The sequence below is a fragment of the Pinus tabuliformis genome, chromosome J, assembly GCF_031772625.1.
Source record: "Pinus tabuliformis cultivar Carrire ecotype Pingquan chromosome J, CPIR1, whole genome shotgun sequence".
Classification (NCBI taxonomy): Eukaryota; Viridiplantae; Streptophyta; class Pinopsida; order Pinales; family Pinaceae; genus Pinus; species Pinus tabuliformis.
Window position 1 is genome coordinate 1,488,935,318 of NC_142295.1, and position 20,165 is coordinate 1,488,955,482.

General features: G+C 39.8%; 1 protein-coding gene across 5 annotated transcripts in view; it reads right to left on the reverse strand.

Moving 5' to 3' along the window:
- Positions 1-20,165, reverse strand: part of LPXK (tetraacyldisaccharide 4'-kinase family protein) — a 298,059-nt gene that overhangs the window by 175,157 nt on the left and 102,737 nt on the right. For 4 of the 5 annotated variants that reach the window (XM_089379655.1, XM_089379658.1, XM_089379656.1 and 1 more), the window contains one exon: positions 12,495-12,644. The exons of the other annotated variant lie outside the window; for it this stretch is intronic. In XM_089379655.1, the coding sequence (XP_089235781.1) occupies positions 12,495-12,644 (150 nt within the window). The remainder of the gene's footprint in view (positions 1-12,494; positions 12,645-20,165) is intronic. 5 annotated transcript variants of the gene reach the window in all.

Sequence of the window (20,165 nt, forward strand, 5' to 3'; positions counted from 1 at the left end):
CACAGCGCAACACAGGGACTTGTACCATCTACAGGTGCCTGTCTATCTAATCCTTCCCACAAGATGGATTGGCGAGAGATCAAGAGTTGGTATCCTATTGATGGAGTATCATTCTTAGTCAGGGACATAGTATAGCAAGAGCCCTTAGATGAGAGGGTTACTGCACATTTTAGTGGGTAGTGGGATGTGGACAAACAGTTCATCAATGTTCCAGTAGCACTAAACTAGCATCAGCAGAGTGGGGTTGACCTCGACCTATGCCAGAAGTTGGATTAGAGAGAGGTGATGAGTTGGTATTCTACTAGTGGAGCAGCATTTATGGTCAAAGGCAGAGCACAACTCAAGCCATGGGGGATGGCCAAGGATGATTGGTTATGGTGGTTTTGGGATCCAGGTGGATCCATGGATGGCAGATTGAGTCAGCGGTTTATTTGGGATCCAAGTATTGAGGGACCCATTCATGTTTGGTTAGTTTGGAGGCATGGCATGGTACAATGGTTCATTTGGGATCCTGGTATTAGTTTACAGATGCCTCTGCGGTGGACAGAAAAGAATTGCTTGAGGGCAAGCAATCTTGGGGGGGGAGGATTTTTCATGTCTCCATTTTTATTTTCCTCTATGGTACAACCAAGATGGGTTTCCAAGGTATGTGATGGCTAGGTCGTATGAGCAATTATGTCATCTGGGGTCTCGGGAGAGTTTTCAGGGATTTTTATGGGATCTGATGGCATTTGCTTGGCAGATACTATCATCTACCCATTTTGTCTTTCATTTCGTTTGTTCCATTGGATTCCGACGACTCTCAAAAAACAGAGTTATGAATGGGTCTGACTTAATTAATTTCGCTTGAGGTGGCATTCTGAGAGAAATGTTTCATGGAATACCTTAGTATAATAGCTCGTTGGAACCAAAATGAGAAGATCTATAGGATGGGATGCTAAGAAGTGATTTCCAGTGGCCGGAGAGAGTATGGTGGGAGATTTACCATTTTCCTTGATTAAAAATGGCTTTAATTAGTCATTTAATTAAGGAAAAACAATTTATCGAAGGAAAAAGGCCAAAAGTGACTCAAGTGAAATAAAATAAAACTAAAAGTTACTTAACATAACGTTAATGGGGGAGCTTCTAGAATAATAATAAAATAAGATGCTTCTAGAGGCTTGGAGATCTATCCATCAGACCTATAAAAGAGGGGGAGGAGATCATTTGGGGACATCTTGGATTTGAGCATTTGCCTTTGGTGTGGATTGAAGAATTTAGTTCTCTACCATAGTAGCCCCAGGACGGAAACCCTCGGGTCATTTAGTGAGAGTGGGCGAGTACCCATCTCTCCCCTAAGTGAATTCATTCAGAATTCATAGGAGAGTTTAGCAGTTGCCAGTTCAGTTTTGGGGAGTCAGGGCAACATTGGATCAAATTTTTGAGTGCAGCATTGGAGCAGATTTTTGCTATATGAATTGTATCAGCAAGTAAACCCCAGTTAATTTAATATAATAAAGCTGAGAATTTTTCTATTCCTCGTGTTATTGGATTGAAGTGCTTGTTTGTTATACTTTACATGGCAATCTTTTGTTAAATGAATGAAATTTTATATGTAGCAATTTGTTGAGTTAAATTCCAAGAAATTTCCAACTTTTTCAGTTTGGGACATTACAGTGAGAAAACCCCTTCAAAACAATTTGCTTCAGTTGCAAGATGTCAGACCAAGGAAAATTTCCTCACCAGAAGGTGGAAGCCTCTCTAGGCTTGTGGCCTAGTGAAGAAGAGGCTAAAAATTTACGCAACCTTCTCAAAAATTTATGGATCTGAAATCCAAGCCTTTAAACAATACTTTTTTCCAGATCAATCATGAAAATCTCTTTAAAAAAATTTAATAAAATTTATTTTAATTAAACCCTTGAAGGATTTTCGCTTGGGAGGAAAAATAACCTCCTATTCTTGCGGCCTAGGAGAAATAGGCTCAAAAAATGTAGACGACCACTCCAAACAAAAAAGATCCACCAAACTAATAAAAATGTCCCAAAAAAAATTTCTCTCCTTGGAACCCTAGCCATCTGGGAGAGAGGGTTTAATAGATCAAGCAGATAAAGCTTCAAAAAATTTTGATTTCTTTTGGATCTTCAAGCTTCACCTGCAAAAGAAATTTTCCCAAGACAAAACCCTTCTCCTCCCTTCAAATTTGCAAAAAAAAAAAATAGATGGAAAACCCAAGAAATATATACAAGATCTATATATGTACAAGAGGGTTAGAAATTTTTTTACAAAAGAATTACAAGAGCTAATCTAATGGGTATGAGGACACCTGCACCCTTTAGAAAGCAAAAATAAGCTCTTTAAATGGCAGATCTATTCAATAAAACGCATTAATAGAGAGAAATAGATATGAAATAAATAATTTTCCAAGCTATGGCCAAGAAACCCTTGAAAAAAACAAAAAAAAAGAAAGATAAATTTGAATGATAAGCCCGAGAAGAAATCAAGAATGGTTCTTCCTCTTCTATTCTTGGGAGTGTCAAAAAATGTGTAACTAGGTTCGGTCTTCATTAGTATGAAATGTATTCCTGTATATATAAAATGAAAAGGAAATTATTATTATTATTGGAGCATGAGTTTCATGCTCAAGTTCTTTTATTTCATAGGTCAAGCACCAATTGAGTACTTCTAGGGTTTGTCTTAGGTATAAGAGTCATTGTCATATATGGAAGACCCTATGAGCACATTGTAAATTGTAAAAGAAAATTTATGTTGTCTTGAAAATGTCAAAATACCTCCAAGACCAAGTCTGAGTTGTCAAGTCGGCCTAAGTGAAGAGACATGTGCACCCTTGAAGGAAGCCTATATATAAGAGGAACTCGTCCTCCATTTGGATCATTCACTCACTCATCTCTCATACGAAGAAGGACGCAGAAGAAGGACGAAGAAGAAAGTACGAAGAATAAGTCGAAGTGTTTCTGGGTCCCTCTACTTTCTTCTGGGAATGCGAAGTTAGGGTTTGTGCACTGGGGAAGTCTAGAAGTGGATTTACTGGGGAAGTCGAAGATATTGCAACAAGAGAACAAGGAATACTTGATCTTGGAGGGTACTTGTCTGAGTCTAGGTCATGGTATTCGTCAATTGAAAGATCTAAGAGATAAGAAGAGATTTTACAAGTTTTCCCCTCAAGAGGAGGGGTTTTGGCCCTGGCTTGGAGCCTACATACTATGTCATTACTATTTTGGTAGTTGTTTGATGTATTGTGTTGATTTGGGGTAGCATCGAATGTGCTCTAGCCACGAAAATTGGTGAAGAGACTAACGCACATGAGATCTCCAATACCCAGAAAGGGTTTGGGCAGATTCTAAATAGTTTGGGAGATTTTATAGAAATATTTTCGGAAAAATGACATCAGAAAAATTTTGTTGATGTGTTTCGAAACAACGAGTGTGGTTCATCGTCAGGATAAGTTTGGGAGATATTAAAATAATTAATATTTTTAATGGAGTCCCTAAGTCTAAACTTAGGGAAATTAATATATTAATGTGAATTAATATAAAACTATGTTAGAATGGTCCAAAAGTCATGGATCAAGCCAGATCTAATCTTAGTCGTTGATTAGGGACTTAATCTCGGCCGTTGATTTGTCAACAAGAAAAGTATAAGAGGAGGCTTGAGGGTCACTTGGAGAACACACCAAGAGATCATGATTTCGACTTTCTAGAGCTGGGTTTGCTGAGAAAGTTGAGAGAGTGATCAGAGTTGCAGCTGAGGGGCAGTGAATACAAAAGCAGAGAGCCAGAGATAGCACCAGGAGGATCAGTGCAGCAACCAGAGAGAGGGACACAGAAGCAACCAAGGGCTCACGCAGAGCCAGCCAGGAGCTGCGCAGTGCCTCAGAGGGCCAGCGTGGGTGATGCAGAGGGCCAGAGGACTGACGCAGTGCTTCCAGAGGCTGACGCAGGCCAAGCCAGTGTGACGCTGCGATAACGTTCGGCCAAAGAGAGGCTAACGCAGTCCCTAGAGGCTGATGTTGGGGTTTTGTGGGGCAGATTGAAGTTGTGGAGCTGCGGAGTGTCTATCCGGGGTTTCTGTTAGAATATCTGCTTCCGAGTAGACAGGTACTACTACCGATATTTTTCTCTGTTGGGTGAGCTGGATTTGGCACCAAGATTGTATTCTGAAACTGCTTAATAAATCAAACCCTCAGATAGTTGCACCGGTTTTCCCTCATTGGTTTTTTCCGGGGACATTAGTCCAAAAACAACGGTGTCACTTGTGTGTTTGTTTCTGTTTCCTTCAGTTGATGATCTGTAATGTGTTGAGCATGGACTTGTATTTATTTCCAGTATTTACATGGTAAATAACTTGTTAATTAACAAAGCAAGTAGGTAGGAATAAATCAGTAAAGTGCATGAAGGGTTTCTAACGGGTTAGACTTAGAAATTCCAACATGGTATCAAAGTGTGGTTGCAGATCATAGGAGAACTGAGGACATCAGCCGAGCAAAGCAACAGTAGCAGAAAACAACCGTCCCAAGTGACAGAAGTTGTTCCTAGCAGAGTAGCAGCAAGGAAGGGGTGACACAGTGCTTGTGTCATCAAGATTGAGCCAGGAAGAGGCAGTGCAGAGGTTGAGGGAGGCAAAGACAGGCTCACGCAGAGGCCAGGAGCGCTGACACAGTTGGCTGAGGAGGTTGATTTGCCGATGTCGGGATTGCGCAGAGCCTAGGAGCTCTAACCTTCAGTTTGTTGGGGTTTAGGAGGCTGTGGGTAAGTTGCAGAGTGGAGTTGGTGGGGTACTATAGTCAGAACAGTACCTAACAGGGCAAGACCAAGGAGGAGGGAGTTGCTACCGAGGGTTTCTAGCCAAGAAATCTAGATCAGTGGTGCAGCGGCACTAAGGATCAGAGTGGGAGCAACTCAACATTGGCAGAACGGTTTCCATGAGGGAAATCGAGGCTCAGAGGGAGTCACACCGAGAACTTCCAGGAGGGAAGTAGATGAGCAGCAAGATGGCAGTGAACGGGGTAAGAGACCAGGACAGACTGGACGGGCCTTAAACTCTGTATTCTGGAAGGTCAGAATCCTATCCATTCTAGACAGGAATCGTGTCAACCACTTCGCCTTGAGGACAATAGCTATCCTAGTTGACCCAGCTGATAACGACAAGTACGAGGAGGCAATGGCAAGGGCCAAGAGAATCATTCTTGACGGGGTCAAGGACCATGTGGTACCACATATTGCCGAAAATGACACGATAAATGAGATGTGGGAGGCCCTAAAGAAATTGTACCAGCATACTTCTGTGCAAAGAAGGATGTTACTAGAAAATCAGCTGCGATCATACCAGATGCAAAAGGGAGAACAAACCGACCCCTTCCTCGGTCGATTGAAGGAGATCTGAGATCAGCTAACTTCTATAGGGGCCACGCCAGATCAAGAATTGATGGTGAGAACAACCCTGAACGCAATCTCAGAAGACGGGAGGTGTTTGTCTAGAGCATACTGGGCAGGGCAACCCTTCCAGATTGGGAGGAAATGTGGGCTGCTCTTCGCCAAGAAGAGATCAGAAGGCTAAGCAAGATGGGAAGCAGTGGCAAGGGGATCAATATCAAGGAGGAGTTGGTGGATGTTGCCCTAGCATCTGAGGGAAAGCAGGAGAAATGGAAGAAGAAGGACCTCTCCAAGGTCAAAGGCTTCCACTGTGGGGAGTTGGGTCATTATACGACCCAGTGTCCAAGGAAGAAGAGCAAGGGAGAGGCCTCCAAGACCAAGGCTGCGCTCGCAAGGGCAGAGAAGGAAGTGGAGACAAACGATAACTGTGCCATGAGTGCACACACACCACTTGAGCGGAGGTGGGGAGACATCGAGCTGTAATCAGACAGACTACAGGCGATGAGGGGAAGGATCCTCGAGGTGCCTCCTAGATTAGACCTGGCTATGGGAGCCCTGAAGAGGAGTAGCAGTACTAGCAGATGTCAATAGACATGGATGCGGATGGAGCGACAGAGGGAGCTACAATTCCCAGGACAGTGTGAGGCAGCAGTGCGAGAAGCACGGGAGTGTTGCATCAGTGTAGGATGGCACAGAGAGGTGTGCAACGATGCGAGATGCATGGAGTTGTTGCAGAAGCGCAGAGGTCAGAGAGGGAGCACTTGTCAGCGACAAAGGGAGTTCCAGCATCGAGGGTGTCTCTAGCCTGACAAAGATGTCAAAAGTAGGGAGATCAGCTACTTTCTCAGTAACTGGGTTGCAGTGCAACAGTTAGCAGTGGTAGTGCTATGGGAAGAACGATGCAACATGATGAGAGGGGTTGCAGTGCAGATGCAGCAGTGGCAGTGGCAGGGCCATGGGCAGCAGCACGAATGCAGAGGGAGTTACAGTACGGATGCAGCAATGGCAGTGGCAGGACCATGTGTAGCAATACAGGATGCAGCAGTGCATAGGATGTTGGGCAGCAGGCCTAGCATCAGCACAGGGACCGATGCCAGATGATTAGAGTGATGCTCAGTGAGGAGTATTACTAGAGCACAGTCCTTGCTAAGAGGGAGTGTTGATTTGGGGTAGCATCGGATGTGCTCTAGCCACGAAAATTGGTGGAGAGGCTAAGGCACATGAGATCTCCAATACCCAGAAAGGGTTTGAGCAGATTCTAAACAGTTTGGGAGATATTAAAATAATTAATATTTTTAATGGAGTCACTATGTCTAAACTTAGGGAAATTAAAATATTAATGTGAATTAATATAAAGTTGTGTTAAATGGTCCAAAAGTCATGGATCAAGCCAGATCTAATCTTAGTCGTTGATTAGGGACTTAATCTCGGCCGTTGATTTGTCAACGAGAAAAGTATAAGAGGAGGCTTGAGGGTCACTTGGAGAACACACCAAGAGATCAAGATTTCGACTTTCTGGAGCTGGGTTTGCTGAGAAAGTTGAGAGAGTGATCAGAGTTGCAGCTGAGCGACAGTGAATACAGAAGCAAAGAGGCAGAGATAGCACCAGGAGGATCAGCGCAGCAGCCGGAGAGGGACGCAAAAGCAGCCAAGGGTTCACACAGAGCCAACCAGGGCTCACACAGAGCCAGCCAGGAGTTGCGCAGTACCTCAGTGGGCCAGCGTGGGTGACGCAAAGGGCCAGAGGACGAACGCAGTGCCTCCAGAGACTGACGCAGGCCAAGCCAGAGTGACGTTGGTCTAACGCTGGGCCAGAGAGAGGCTGACGCAGTCCCTAGAGGCTGATGCTGGGGTTTTGTGGGGCAGATTGAAGCTATGGAGCTGCAGAGTGTTTATCCAGGGTTTCGGCCGGAATATCTGCTTCCGAGTAGAGAGGTACTACTGCCAAGAATTTTCTCTGTTGGGTGAGACGGATTTGGCACCAAGATTGTATTATGAAACTGCTTAATAAATCAAACCCTCAGATAGTTGCACCAGTTTTCCCGCATTGGGTTTTTCCGAGGACATTAGTCCAAAAACAATGGTGTCACTTGTGTGTTTGTTTCTGTGTCCTTCAGTTGATGGTCTATAATGTGTTGAGCATGCACTTGTATTTATTTCCAGTATTTACATGGTAAATAACTTGTTAATTAACAGAACAAGTAGGTAGGAATAAATCAATAAAGTGCATGAAGGGTTTCTAACACGTTAGACTTAGAAATCCCAACATATTGCATATTGAACTAACAAAGATCAAAGCTAATAAGTAAAAATCTAACACAAGCAGTTATCAAGTTAAGAGAATTAACATATACATTGCCCTACTGAATTCTCAACAGGGAGTTGTTTACTTCAACCAAAAGTGTCCCCACACACCCAAGATCTTATTTAGGAGATCTCGACACACTTAAAAATGATTTTGTTCGATCACAAGGAGATAGATAGCACAATGAAATAGAGACCTTGGGGTTCAACCAAAAGCCCACTAGAGTCGTTAATTCTAAAGTGTTTCTCTAAACTCAAATACTAATGTAAGATACCTTACCAATAATAGATCCATAGTTGGCAAGTGAAATAACAAAATTTTATATGCGCCAGTAAAGTATTAAAAGCAATAAATCAAAATTTATTTACCATAGAAGATGGAAGAAAGACACCACCATGCATTAGCCTCCAAAGACTTTCTTTGTATTACTCAAAGAAAAACAAGTACATAATCCAACAGAGCTTTGCTTAACCAAGAGCTCAATTCCAAGATTAGATGTTACAATGAGGAGCTTGAGCCTCCTTAAATAGAGAAAATGAAAGGGATAGATTCCTCCAAGTGGAAAAACGGCTAGGTCCAAAAAGTTGCTCAACTTTGACTTGATCCCACAAAGAAATTTGACTTCCTCTAGAAGCCCTCATGCAGATCATGGAGATAGATAGAGGTTTTGCTTAAAGGAGTGGACAGATTGCCTTGAAATTGGTTGTTGGGGTGGTTTGAACCACCAAAAAATATTTTTCAATTTTCCTTCACGAAAAATTCTCATTCTATCCAACCAACTTAGACCATTCCTTAAAAAAATCGATTTTCTAGGTCATTGGTTGCTTTTCTAGACCAACGAATTTCTTTTCGGACATTCCCTACTTGATTTGTGGAGATTCTTTCACCTTTTGACTTGATTCCTTGGGAAAGTCCACTTCAATTTTAAATCATATCTCCACATGGAGAGAATTTTATTTTTCTCTCATTTTAAATTTCTGGCTAATTTATGGCTAATTAATTGCTAGTTTTTGCCAAAAAATGGAAATAATACAATTCAAGGGGTGTAGACACATTTGTTTACCCTTAAAGTGTGTCTAGATAAAAAGTTAAGGTGTTGAGGTCTAATTTTGAGTACTCATACCCCATACAACTTCTATAGACAACACTTTTTACATTTTACATTAGATATTACACTAAAAACCTCGTTCTGCAAGGGAATATTCCCAATTAAAAACCGACACTTATACTCATCTAGGTTCTACAAAACTTTAGGAATGATCTAGTATGGTATTTTGCATCGACTCTACAAAACTTTAGGAATAATCTAGTATGGTATTTTGCAATGTTGCAGTAATCGTTATCGAGATATTATCGGAAAGGGGAAAAAATCGGAAAAAATCGTAAAAATCGGAAAAAAAATCGGTAAAAATCAAGAAAAAATCATAACATACAAAAATATTCATTTTTTTTCAATTTTTTTAATATCTAAAGCATCTACAACATAAAATAAATACATTGACACATAAATATGATAAAAGAACTAATATATAAGATGTGTAATATCATTTCTAGTGCTACATCACACATAATAGTGAATCATGTCCTGAATAGTAAGTCCTGACTCCTGAGTCCCAACTCAGCCTCAAAATATCAACAAAAAATAAAATAATGTATCTCATATCATGAGTCATAATGTCATTACAATGAAATGAACCAAATAACTAAAGTCTAATACTACTGATTGTGTCACCTCCTCCTCCTGTTGCTCCTCCTCCTCATCAAAAACATCATCAAAAATAAATAATAAATAAAATAAAATAAAATTTTCCAAAGATTTTTTCAAGTTATTGCGATTTTTTGTGAAAAAAAAAAAAAAATTTAGCGTAAAAATCAGGCGATAATATTGCCAAACTCAAAAAATCACAATTTTCCGATAAAATTGCGATTTTCACAACACTGGTATTTTGCATCGACTCTATACACTAGGACTCACCTAAGAATTTACCATCAAGCCTCACTCTAGCACAAGTAATTAGCTAAGGAAAAAAAAAATCCCTAGAGTGAACTCTTTAGCAAAGATTTTAAGCTACCTAAACATGTTACATGGCTTTATATTTATCATACTATAATCATTTTTACATCATCCCCGCAGGGCAGTAAAATTTGGGATACAACATGATGACCTAAAGCTCAATGATGATGATGATGAAGTTCTGAAATCTGACTGCTATGACCATGATGGAATGCTCTAAAATGTATTCTAACATGGAGTCTTTAACAAAGTTGACACTTGAGTGGTCAACAGAACCCTTGCATGTCCCAACCCTGATGAGTAATAAATTTGCTGATCATAAAATTTGTTACATCATACAAAGCAAGCTCTAACCCTTGAGCTCTTAGGGGTAATACAAGGAATAATCAAGAAGAAGTAAAAGGCGCACAAGCATGGTGGAAAAATCAGGACAAGCTAGTAATTCATGCATCCACACATGCTCCCTCCTCACATCTATACACTCAGGATATGGGCACCCCCCATTGGTTGTTCCCTTTGACCATAGCACTAGACCATGAGGTATTCTGCCCTCCATTACCACATTATCATTCACTTCACCTATTAATTGTAGGGTGCACCAGGGAACCATCCCTTCCCCTTAGGGGCTGGAAGCACTCAATAGACTTGACCTTTAGCCACCCCTACCTAGGGAAAAAACACCTTTGTGAGAGCTTGGTCTTGACTTTGGAAGGGAATCTTTGTTTGAAGTATCAAAATTGCCCTTAACATTCAAGTTTGGTACACTTAGATGCATTATTGGTCTTAGTCCCTAATGAATGGTTGCTTTTGCTAGAATCCATGTTGTTCTTGTCAAGGGTTTCAGCAGCCGAAGCTTTGGGCACCCACTCCACAGGTACTCAAGCCTTTCAAAGAACTACATTGGCCTAAGCAGGTGCAGCATTGAGAGACTGTCGCCTCCTAGCATTTGCTATATATAGTGGATGCCCTAGCTAGGGTTTGGAAAGCATGACATGTACAACTTATATTAAGTTGTTGGCATCATGTACTTTCACTTCATATGTATATGTGAAGTGTTCCCTGCAATCCAAACTGTGTGTACTTGTAGATCTGATTTTCAGCTTTTGGTCCATGCTAATTGAGTAGTTCTAAAGCTGGTTATGCATGCTGATTTTACATAACAGTCAGCAAATTTTGTTAAGTGATTTGACAAACATATAGAAGCTAAGTGGGAAGAGTTATGGATGTAATAAATCATTCTCAAATCTGTTTTATGTTGGAAGTGTGCCCTATGGGATGGGAACATTTTTCCATCTAAGTACACTTGTTCAACATTTATTTTCTTGGTCTGCATTGTGTAATTGGCTGGAAAGAAGTGAAATATATACTAATGTAATTTATATTTCAAGTTCAACCCCAAGGCTGAAAAATTCACAGGAATTTGATCAAGGACACCTCAAGGTTGCAGTGAGTTTTAAAATTTGCATCATTAGCTATTTTCGGGAAATGCTAACCTAGAAAAGGACTTTTCATAAGTCAAGTGGGTCCTCCACCCTGACTCCAATCAAGTGATGCAGGTAAAACATAATCAAAACCATGGAGGATGTGAAGCTTCCAACATCTAGTTCCTCCTTTTCAAAAATGGCTCCTTCAAGGATGCTTTCATTGCTGGTGTGTTACCCATCATTTGTTGGGTACTAAACGATCTTAAATGAGGACAGGATACCCCACTCATGATGCTATGCCAGTGCCTTTTAGATGATGCTGTGGCTACAGGCATGAATTCACAGGTAGCTGCTACAGCTACGTATGGTGGAAGTATAGGGGTTGGTACAGCCTCTGCACCAACTTTATAAATTCAATGGGCGACCTGGAACATTTTAACCACACTTGGCTGATCCAATCTACCTACCTTAGTTGCAGCAGTCATATAAGGGTGCATACAGTACTGCAGAAAGCCTTGGCACTGATAAATATGGACACTATATTGGTCCACATTCTAATAGCAGGGGCTTATATCTTGACACTGTTTCAATAAGATACAGTATGTGAGTCACTGGGCTTATTCTTTGACAGAATGGTATCATAACAAGTATATGATCAACAGACCTCGTCCAAAATTATTAGAAGAGTTTGCAGGGCGGCTTCTGAAAGTGTATAAGTACTGATAATAGAGTTAGGGCAGGTTACCTGAGTATCATGACACCTGTAGTGGCATTTCCAGGCCTGATCTGCAAAAGGAACACAATCAGCAGATGTGACAGTGTTTGAAGGGAGTACAGGATGCCAATGAAGAGAAACACTCATTTGCTAATAGTAATAACAAGAGGCCTTGTCAAACTATCCAATCACAGCTAGCTCTTCATTTTGATGAAGAACGTCAAGTAGCACCTGCTTTAGTGCTGAAATAAAATTCCGGTGTGAAACTTCTGAAACAGAATTTTTTAGACCTCAGGCTAAATTTACATTTCAGATTTACCTCAGGATTAAAGGCTACTCCAGTGAAATAAATGGATGAACAGAAAATAAGTGAGTTCACTAAAGCTTTAGAGGGAAAGGAAAGGGCTGTAGCTAAAGCTTGGGGCTAATTCATCCAACTTGGACAACCACTTGGAGGGTTATTTGATGATTTTGTGGAGCAGATATTGTATTGCTCTCACGAAACTGAAGAGAATCCAATGAACTAAACACAAATGCTTCAGCTCCTCATACACACATAAACAACAAATATTCTAACCTGAAATGTGATAACAATAAACAGAAGTATGCAAATACAATGTCCACTGAAAATGTTTCCAAGCATGTTCATTATAAATTTGCTACTTACCAAATCTGTATGATGCAAAACTATTATATCTGCCCGTCTCAATGCAATCAAATGTTCCCTCAATGGCCCACGTGGTATCAACCTTCTATTGCCCCAAAGGGTTATACAATTTACCATTACAATCTCCATGTCCCTGAACAAGCTCCAATGCTATGCTTCAAAACACACAAGTCATTAACATGTAAGAACGATAACACTTGTATATGTTAACACTCTTATACTTCTAGCCTATACTTTCATATCTTTAATAAGTATATCTGAAGCTGCGCATACTAGAAAGATACATAATGTAGTTTTCCAACATTTACGAAATAAAGAGACTAGCAGTCATCATGTTGTGCTATTCAGCCAGCTTATTCTGCATGCAAACAACCACAAATCATATTCATGTCCAAAACTACTATGCAGAGCAAAGGAAATAAACTAATAGCAGACCAATGGGAAGGAGAGAATGAGCTGTGAGAGAAACCATTGCTCCATTATGTTTGTTGCAGTCTAAACACGTCATTTTTTAAAGTTGAACAGTAGACTATTTCTCTTCTGTTGGTTCTGAGAGCGATTAGACCTGCATAAGCAAGACCCTACTTTGATTTCAGTTACTGTGTGTTTAAATTTCTCTCTGTTGGAAAATGTAACTAGGTTCGGTCTTCATTAAATGTATTTGAGTCATCATGAAATGTACTTGTCAAAAGAATAACGAAAAGGATTTTTATGATTATCATTATCACTTATTAATGCACGGGTTTCATGCTTCGGTCATCATGTTTTAGGTCAAAGTCCCCATTGAGGACTTCTAAGATTTATTCTAAGTTAATAGAGTCACTGTACTTTTAAAGAGACCCTTCTTGGGCATTTGAATCATGTAAAAAGGTTAAGTATTGAGTCAAATATGAATTATGTTGCCTCCACACCAAATCGACCTTAAGATGATCAAATCGGCCTCAAAGAGGGTTATTCGACCTCACCAAAGGACTATAAATGAAGCAGTTTGAATTCCATTTGAAGCACACTCACAACAAGCAAGTTTGATATCTCTTGAAGTTGGGAAAAAGTGCGAAATAGAGGAAGGAAGGCAAAAGTAGTGCGAGTTTGGTCTAGGTGAAGGAAAGAAGGAAAATCGAAGTTTTGGTCCATCTATCTCTCTCTCTCGTGCCCTGGTTTGGAAGATCGAAGCTCTCTAGTTGATGTCATAGACAGTTGCTCCATGTTGTTGTTGCTATAGCTCGAAGTTGCTGGTTTTGGATGTTTCTACCTCAAGAAGTTGTATTGGGCCAAGATCGAAGTTTCTAAGTGAGGATCGAAGTCTTTCTGTGAAGATTGAAGTCTCCAAAGCAAGGTCGAAGTTGTTGGGTCGAAGAAAGTGTTACTACTGCCGTCGATGTTGTCAAGTCAAGTAGGGTCATCTACAAAGGAAGAAGAAGGTTGACTTGGTGTGGAGGAAAGTCTGTGTCAAGGTCTAGAGTCTTGGAATATCTCAAGAAAACTATTAAAGGAAGAATTACTGACTGGGTTTTCCCCTAAAGAGAGGTTTTGCCCCGGCTATGAGCCTATATCTGGTGTCCATTGGTTTATGTGTTATTGCTTTGGTAATTGCTTGATGAACTAAAAGAAAGAAGATATAAAGGAACCTAATCAAAAATCAAGAACATCACAAGTAATTATCAAGTAAAAGAAAATATTTATGCCTTTCTAAATTTCTAACACTATCAAGTATCCTTGGGTCGTTATGATATTACAATCAACTTCAGGTGATATTGCATGATGACATTGACTCTCTATTTGAATTTTGCATGCACAAGGTCTGCTATGCATGGGATTGCAACTGACATACATAATCCCTATAGTTTATTTTGAAATAGCGAGGCAGAAACATTAAAGGGATAATGTGAAACGCAATTTTAAAAACAATTGTTTCCATTCAATGTTGCTCCTGCCCGAATCTCTAGAATACCGCACAATAACTGAAACTAAGGACTGTACTTAATAATTACCAGCATGACCAGTTGGCACCATATGCCAATAAAGCCTAATCAAAAGAGTGTTTATATTTTTAGATTTGATACTTTCACATAAGAAAGTTCCACAGATTTGATGTCTAAATATTCCTAAAACTTTTAGATTGTAGCCATTATGTTACTCCTACTCTTCTCACACATCTCAATTTATTCATTCATGTCCCTTTATCTTTAATTTTCTGTTTAGTTCCACAAATTTGAAGACTATAATATTGACTATTTAGTTCCTGTGCAATCCAGACAATAAGTCTTGCATCAACTATGCATCATGTTTAGAGCTTAATGCAACTTGCGATAGTCCTATATTAATTCATTTCCATATCTCATGTTTGTTATCTCTTGAACCTGTGAGTCAAGTCATAAAACCCTACAACACAAGTGCAATCCCAGCAGTACTCAGAGGACCTACCCGTTGTCACCACAGTAGCTCCCTCTCATACTTAAGGCTAGCTCTCCTCTGGCTCAAGGGGACTTCCCTAAGCAAATGTACGATATAATTTAGATAAGATAATTGTATTAATATCTGACAAATGACCACTAAAGTAGGTCAACGTTATTATTAGGTACAATGATGTTGATACAAAGTGGGAACACTAAAGCAGCTCCTATATAAAGATAAGAAGTGTTGTCGTTGCCTAATCAACACCTCGGGTCACGTAGAAGAAATCTTCAATCCATTGGGTGTGGCCTTGGGGGCAAGTCTCAAGTTGAGTTTATTGTCACTCTATCTCGAGTCCTCTGTCTAGGCCAGTGTTACTTGGGAGTGGGAGCGAAAACGGGTGCGGGAGCGACATTTTCAGAAGCTCCCGGTTTGGGAGCTAATCCCGGAGCGTTTTTTATATAATATATATATATTTTATATTTTTATATTTTGATACATATATGTCAACAAAAACATGTAGAATGATGAATTAGATATAAGAAACATAAAAAAACATAGATTGAACCATATAACAACAATCATCTAGAAGCTATAATCTTCATCAACCATGTCCACAAGTTAGTAACATAGTAACATACAACATATTGAGTCATGATTCATCAATCTTAAAGTTTCAAGCTTTCAAAATTCAATATATAACATTTATCATCATTTATCATCATTGATCACCAAAGTTGTACTTGTAATCTAAGTGTAACCATTACAACAAATAATATCTAACATGAAATGAAATGTTATAAAATGAAATGAAACAACTTTCAACTTTCATGAAGCATCATATTCATAATTCATTACTACTGAGTTATAGTTGCCAACTTCAAACTTAAATTGTCATATATTGTTTAAAAGAATATCATAATAAATATGAAAGACTCAATAGTTCTAAAAACTACTAGAAACTAGAAAAGACAAGTAAATCTATTATCTATTGCGTATGCTTGGGCCTCTTGCCACAACGAGAAATGTCTAAATTTTTTAGTCTTGTTGGAAAATCAGCATCTTTATCATTAATATCACCCTCTAAGCATTAATATCCAAAGGTATCTTTGTCATTACCGCTGTATCTGTATAGGGATCTTTGTCATTACCGTTGTATCTGTATAGGGATCTTTGTCATTAATATCACCCTCTAAGCATTAACATAAGATAGAAAAGGAATAGCATGTCAAGTCAAGATTTTGTTTGAGTGATGCGTATATTTTTAGGAGGGTCATGATGGAGGAGTTCGACAACCAATGTCACTAACATCAAGGTACATAGAGGGATTGGTGCTCTTGATTAAATACGAGTTCCATACCCTAATACATGACAAAATTCAATGGAAATGATGCAATCCTGAAAAACTGATAAGTCTGCTGGATTTTGAATGAAATCTAAAATTCTACTTTTTGCATATGAAATCCAATGAGGTCGGAACCACTCTCAAACATCCTGAGTCATTTCATGGTAATGTTAAAAATTTAAGTAAAAGGATGAAAATGAAGATTAAAGAGAATGTCACTTTTACTTTAAGAATTTAACATTACCATGAATCGCATATCAATACTAGGGCCATAGAATTGATCATTAAGCTGCCCCACTAAAAACTTATTTGTTTCTTTGAAAAACAATTGCGTTTGGAACATCATTGCAAAAAAGGCAAAACGCTCCCAAAAAGGCAGGGAGCGATTTTTTTTTTAGGGAGCGCGCTCCCGAGTCGCTCCCACCCGGAGCGCGGATTGGGAGCGGGATCGAGGGGGGGGGAAGGCGCACCCCTAGCGAAGCCAAGGGGGGTAGTCCCTAAAAAAGTAAACTAGGGCTGATTAAGCTATAGAAAAACAAAAAATTATTCTACGAGTTAATTCAATTACCGAAAAGTACATTAACTAGCAACATATAATTTATATGATTGACAAGTAGATAATCAAATGACAAATTTAAATAACAAGATAGACCAATGCCAAAAGTAAATGCTTGCATTGTTGAGAAGTTAACCCAGGCAAATGTAATTGTGGCCCAATGAAGTATGCTATCAAATGTTTTTGAGAGTGCTCTTGGTAATTTTTATTATGGTTGAGTTCACTTGGAATTATTAAACTGAGTGAAAAATGCAGAGGCGGATATGTTGATCCGCATGAGATTGTAAGAAAAGTAAGTTAATCTATGGTTTTCTTCCTTCATGGCTTTTGTCCTTTGAATGAAAACAAATCAGTCGCTTGGAGATCCAATGGCAAGAAAGGGCTATTTGAGGATTTTCTAAGGGCTGTCTTGGGTGTGAATTGTTGGGCATGGAAGGTCACAGATCTAGAGGGCAAAGCGAAGCTGTTTGGAGGTTGTTTGGTGGAGCTTTGGAGGGGGTCGAAGGCTACAGAAGTTGTTGTGCTAGGCCACAGGCCATAGCCAGTAGCAAGGCTACTTCTTGGTGTTGCGTTTGGGGTTAAACAAAGGCAAAAGGAGCAGCATAGGTGTGGAGGTTTATTCCCTTGGAGAACCACAGTCTTTAGAGGGTTTTGTTGTTAACTGCGTGGAGGAGAAGCGTTGTAGGTGATGCCCTAACCAGTGGTGCAACAGTGCAACAAGGTGAAACAACAGTGTTTGTGGAGGTGTACTGGGTCAAGGAGTGACCAAATTGGATCAGTTTGTGAGCGGCCTGTTGATGACATGTGTATGACATTCCGAGGTGGTGAAATGTCATACTAGGAGTAGATTCAGCAGTGAGTGGATTAGGTGTCATAGAGTTGATTGGAGGGCAACGAGTTGGCTACCCAAAGTAGCCCTAGAGCAGCAAACAAGAAGGACGTTGTTGGTGTGTGATTGAGTGAAGTATTGCAGCCTTATGTGCAACACAATGGTGGACAAAAGTGATTTCTAGATTGGCAGATTGGAGCTCGAGAATTAGGCCTACCCAGAGAGCAGTTTGATGAGCCCATGTTCATTGTAGCAAACGTGACTTGCAATAGTGATAGGAGGCAGCCCTCTTGGAGTCTCAATGTGTAGATGCCTTGATGGACTAAGGCACTACTAGTGAGCAAAACGGGAATGAAGGACCGGCAGGACAAGATACGACATAGAAGTTGCAACGATGTTTGTCATTGTATCTTGTATACCATAGACTATTGTATTATTCAGATTTGGTTTAATATAACAAAGATTGGTGATTATACATTATTGTACAATTTTGTTTAAAATTGTGTATATTGTGCATATGTGATTTACTGTTTTATATTTCCGTTGTGCAAAGTAGTTAATGGTTGAGATTCTTGGTTTGGTAGCGTCAGTGATTTTAAGACTCTAACTTAGGCCCAAGGTCATGGAAATTCAACATTTTCAACACTCCCTCTTAACTAGGGAGGTATTCATAAATGGTACATGGACATTCCCAATCTGAAGAGACCTCATAAGAAGAGTCAGATTGGTAACCCATCTGTTTAGCATCATAGCAACCAGCATTGTCATATAGCAAGGCCTTGACTAACAGCTTATCTCTCCACAAGATCAGAGCAAAATGTTGGCAAGACCAATGATTTATAGACACCATCATCATTGTCTCTCAAGGTACATAAACCATTCAGATGTTCACAGAGTATGACCTTTCTTGGACTATTCTTATCTTGGATAGCTAGTCCTCAAAGAATATCAATCCATGACTACTCTTATCTTGGATGCCCTACCTCATCCTCAAAGAGTATCGGATTTCAGATGCTTACCCAATCCTCCATTCTATCTTCCCAAGTGAAGAAAAGAATGATGTGCCTATCCCTCCCTCTCAACTAGGGAGGATACATCAACCAAACCAAGCTTGTTTCTCAAATACACAAGCTTCTTATTAGGAAGATATTTTGTCAATATGTCAGCTACCTGCTCATCGGTGGAGATATATTGTAGTTGCAACACACCATCTTGTACTAGCTTCTAAATGTAGTGATACTTGTTGATATGCTTTGTATTTCCATGAAAGAATGGATCTTCAGACAACTGAATACAACTGGTGTTATCAGAATGTATCACTGTAGGGTCCATGGGTCCTTCAAATAGGTTAGATAGCAGCTTCCTTAACCAGACCACTTCTCTGCTTACTTCACAAACTGCAATATACTCTGCCTCAACACTACTCAAAGCAAATGTTTCTCGCTTTCTACTCATCCATGAGATCATGGAGGATCCCAAACTGAAACATCCTCCTATAGTGCTCCTTCCATCTTACTCACTGCCTCCCCAGTCGAAATTTGTATATCCAATCAAGTGGACATCATTCCTCCTATCGTATTTCAGGCAATAGTGGATGGTTCCTTGCAGATATCTCAAAATATGTTTTGTTGCTATCCAATGATCATGCTTCGACTCCACTTGGAATTGACTGAGAACATTTACTGCAAAGCATATGTCTGGTCAAGTATTCACCAAGTACATCAGGGAGCCAATCAATTGTCTATACTTGGAAGGATCCATAGGGCTTGATTCAGAACTCCTTAGTCTTTTCAAATTTGTGATCATTGGGGTTGTCATTGGTTTGCAATCCATCATGTCAAACTTCTTCAACATCTTGATCACATACTTTCCTTGACCTAGATAGATCTCATCAAGTCCTTGCCAGACTTCTAGTCCCAAATAGTAGTGCATCAACCCTAGATCCTTCATGTCAAATTATGTTGCTAGTTGCTTCTTACATTCTTCAATTCGACCTTCCACACCTATCAAGAGAAGGTCATCCACATACAGAAGAATGATTACCGGCTCTCCCTTCACCACCTTAATATAAAGGTTTGGATCAGCAGAACTCTTTGTGAAGCCTAATCTCTGAAGGTATGCATCCATCCTAGCATACCATCCCCTTGGTACTTACTTGAGGCCATATAATGCCTTCTTCAATCTACACACATATGCCTTTCTATCTTTAACTTCAAATCCCAAAGGTTGTTCTATATAGACTTCCGCATCAATATTTCCATAATTCCATTCAAGAATGCAGTCTTGACATCCATTTGGTGGATGATCCATCCAATTGATGCTGCCAAAGAGACCAATGACGGTATAGTTGTATAGCTTGTTGTCAGATCAAATGTCTCTTCATAGTCGATGCCTTCTTGTTGAGAGAAGCCTCTAGCCACAAATCTTGCCTTATATTTATCAATACTTCCATCTACTACATGTTTGATCTTGTAGATCCATTTGGAAGTTACCACAAATTTGTCTTCAGGCCTAGGTACGATCTCCCAAACTCCATTCTTCATTATA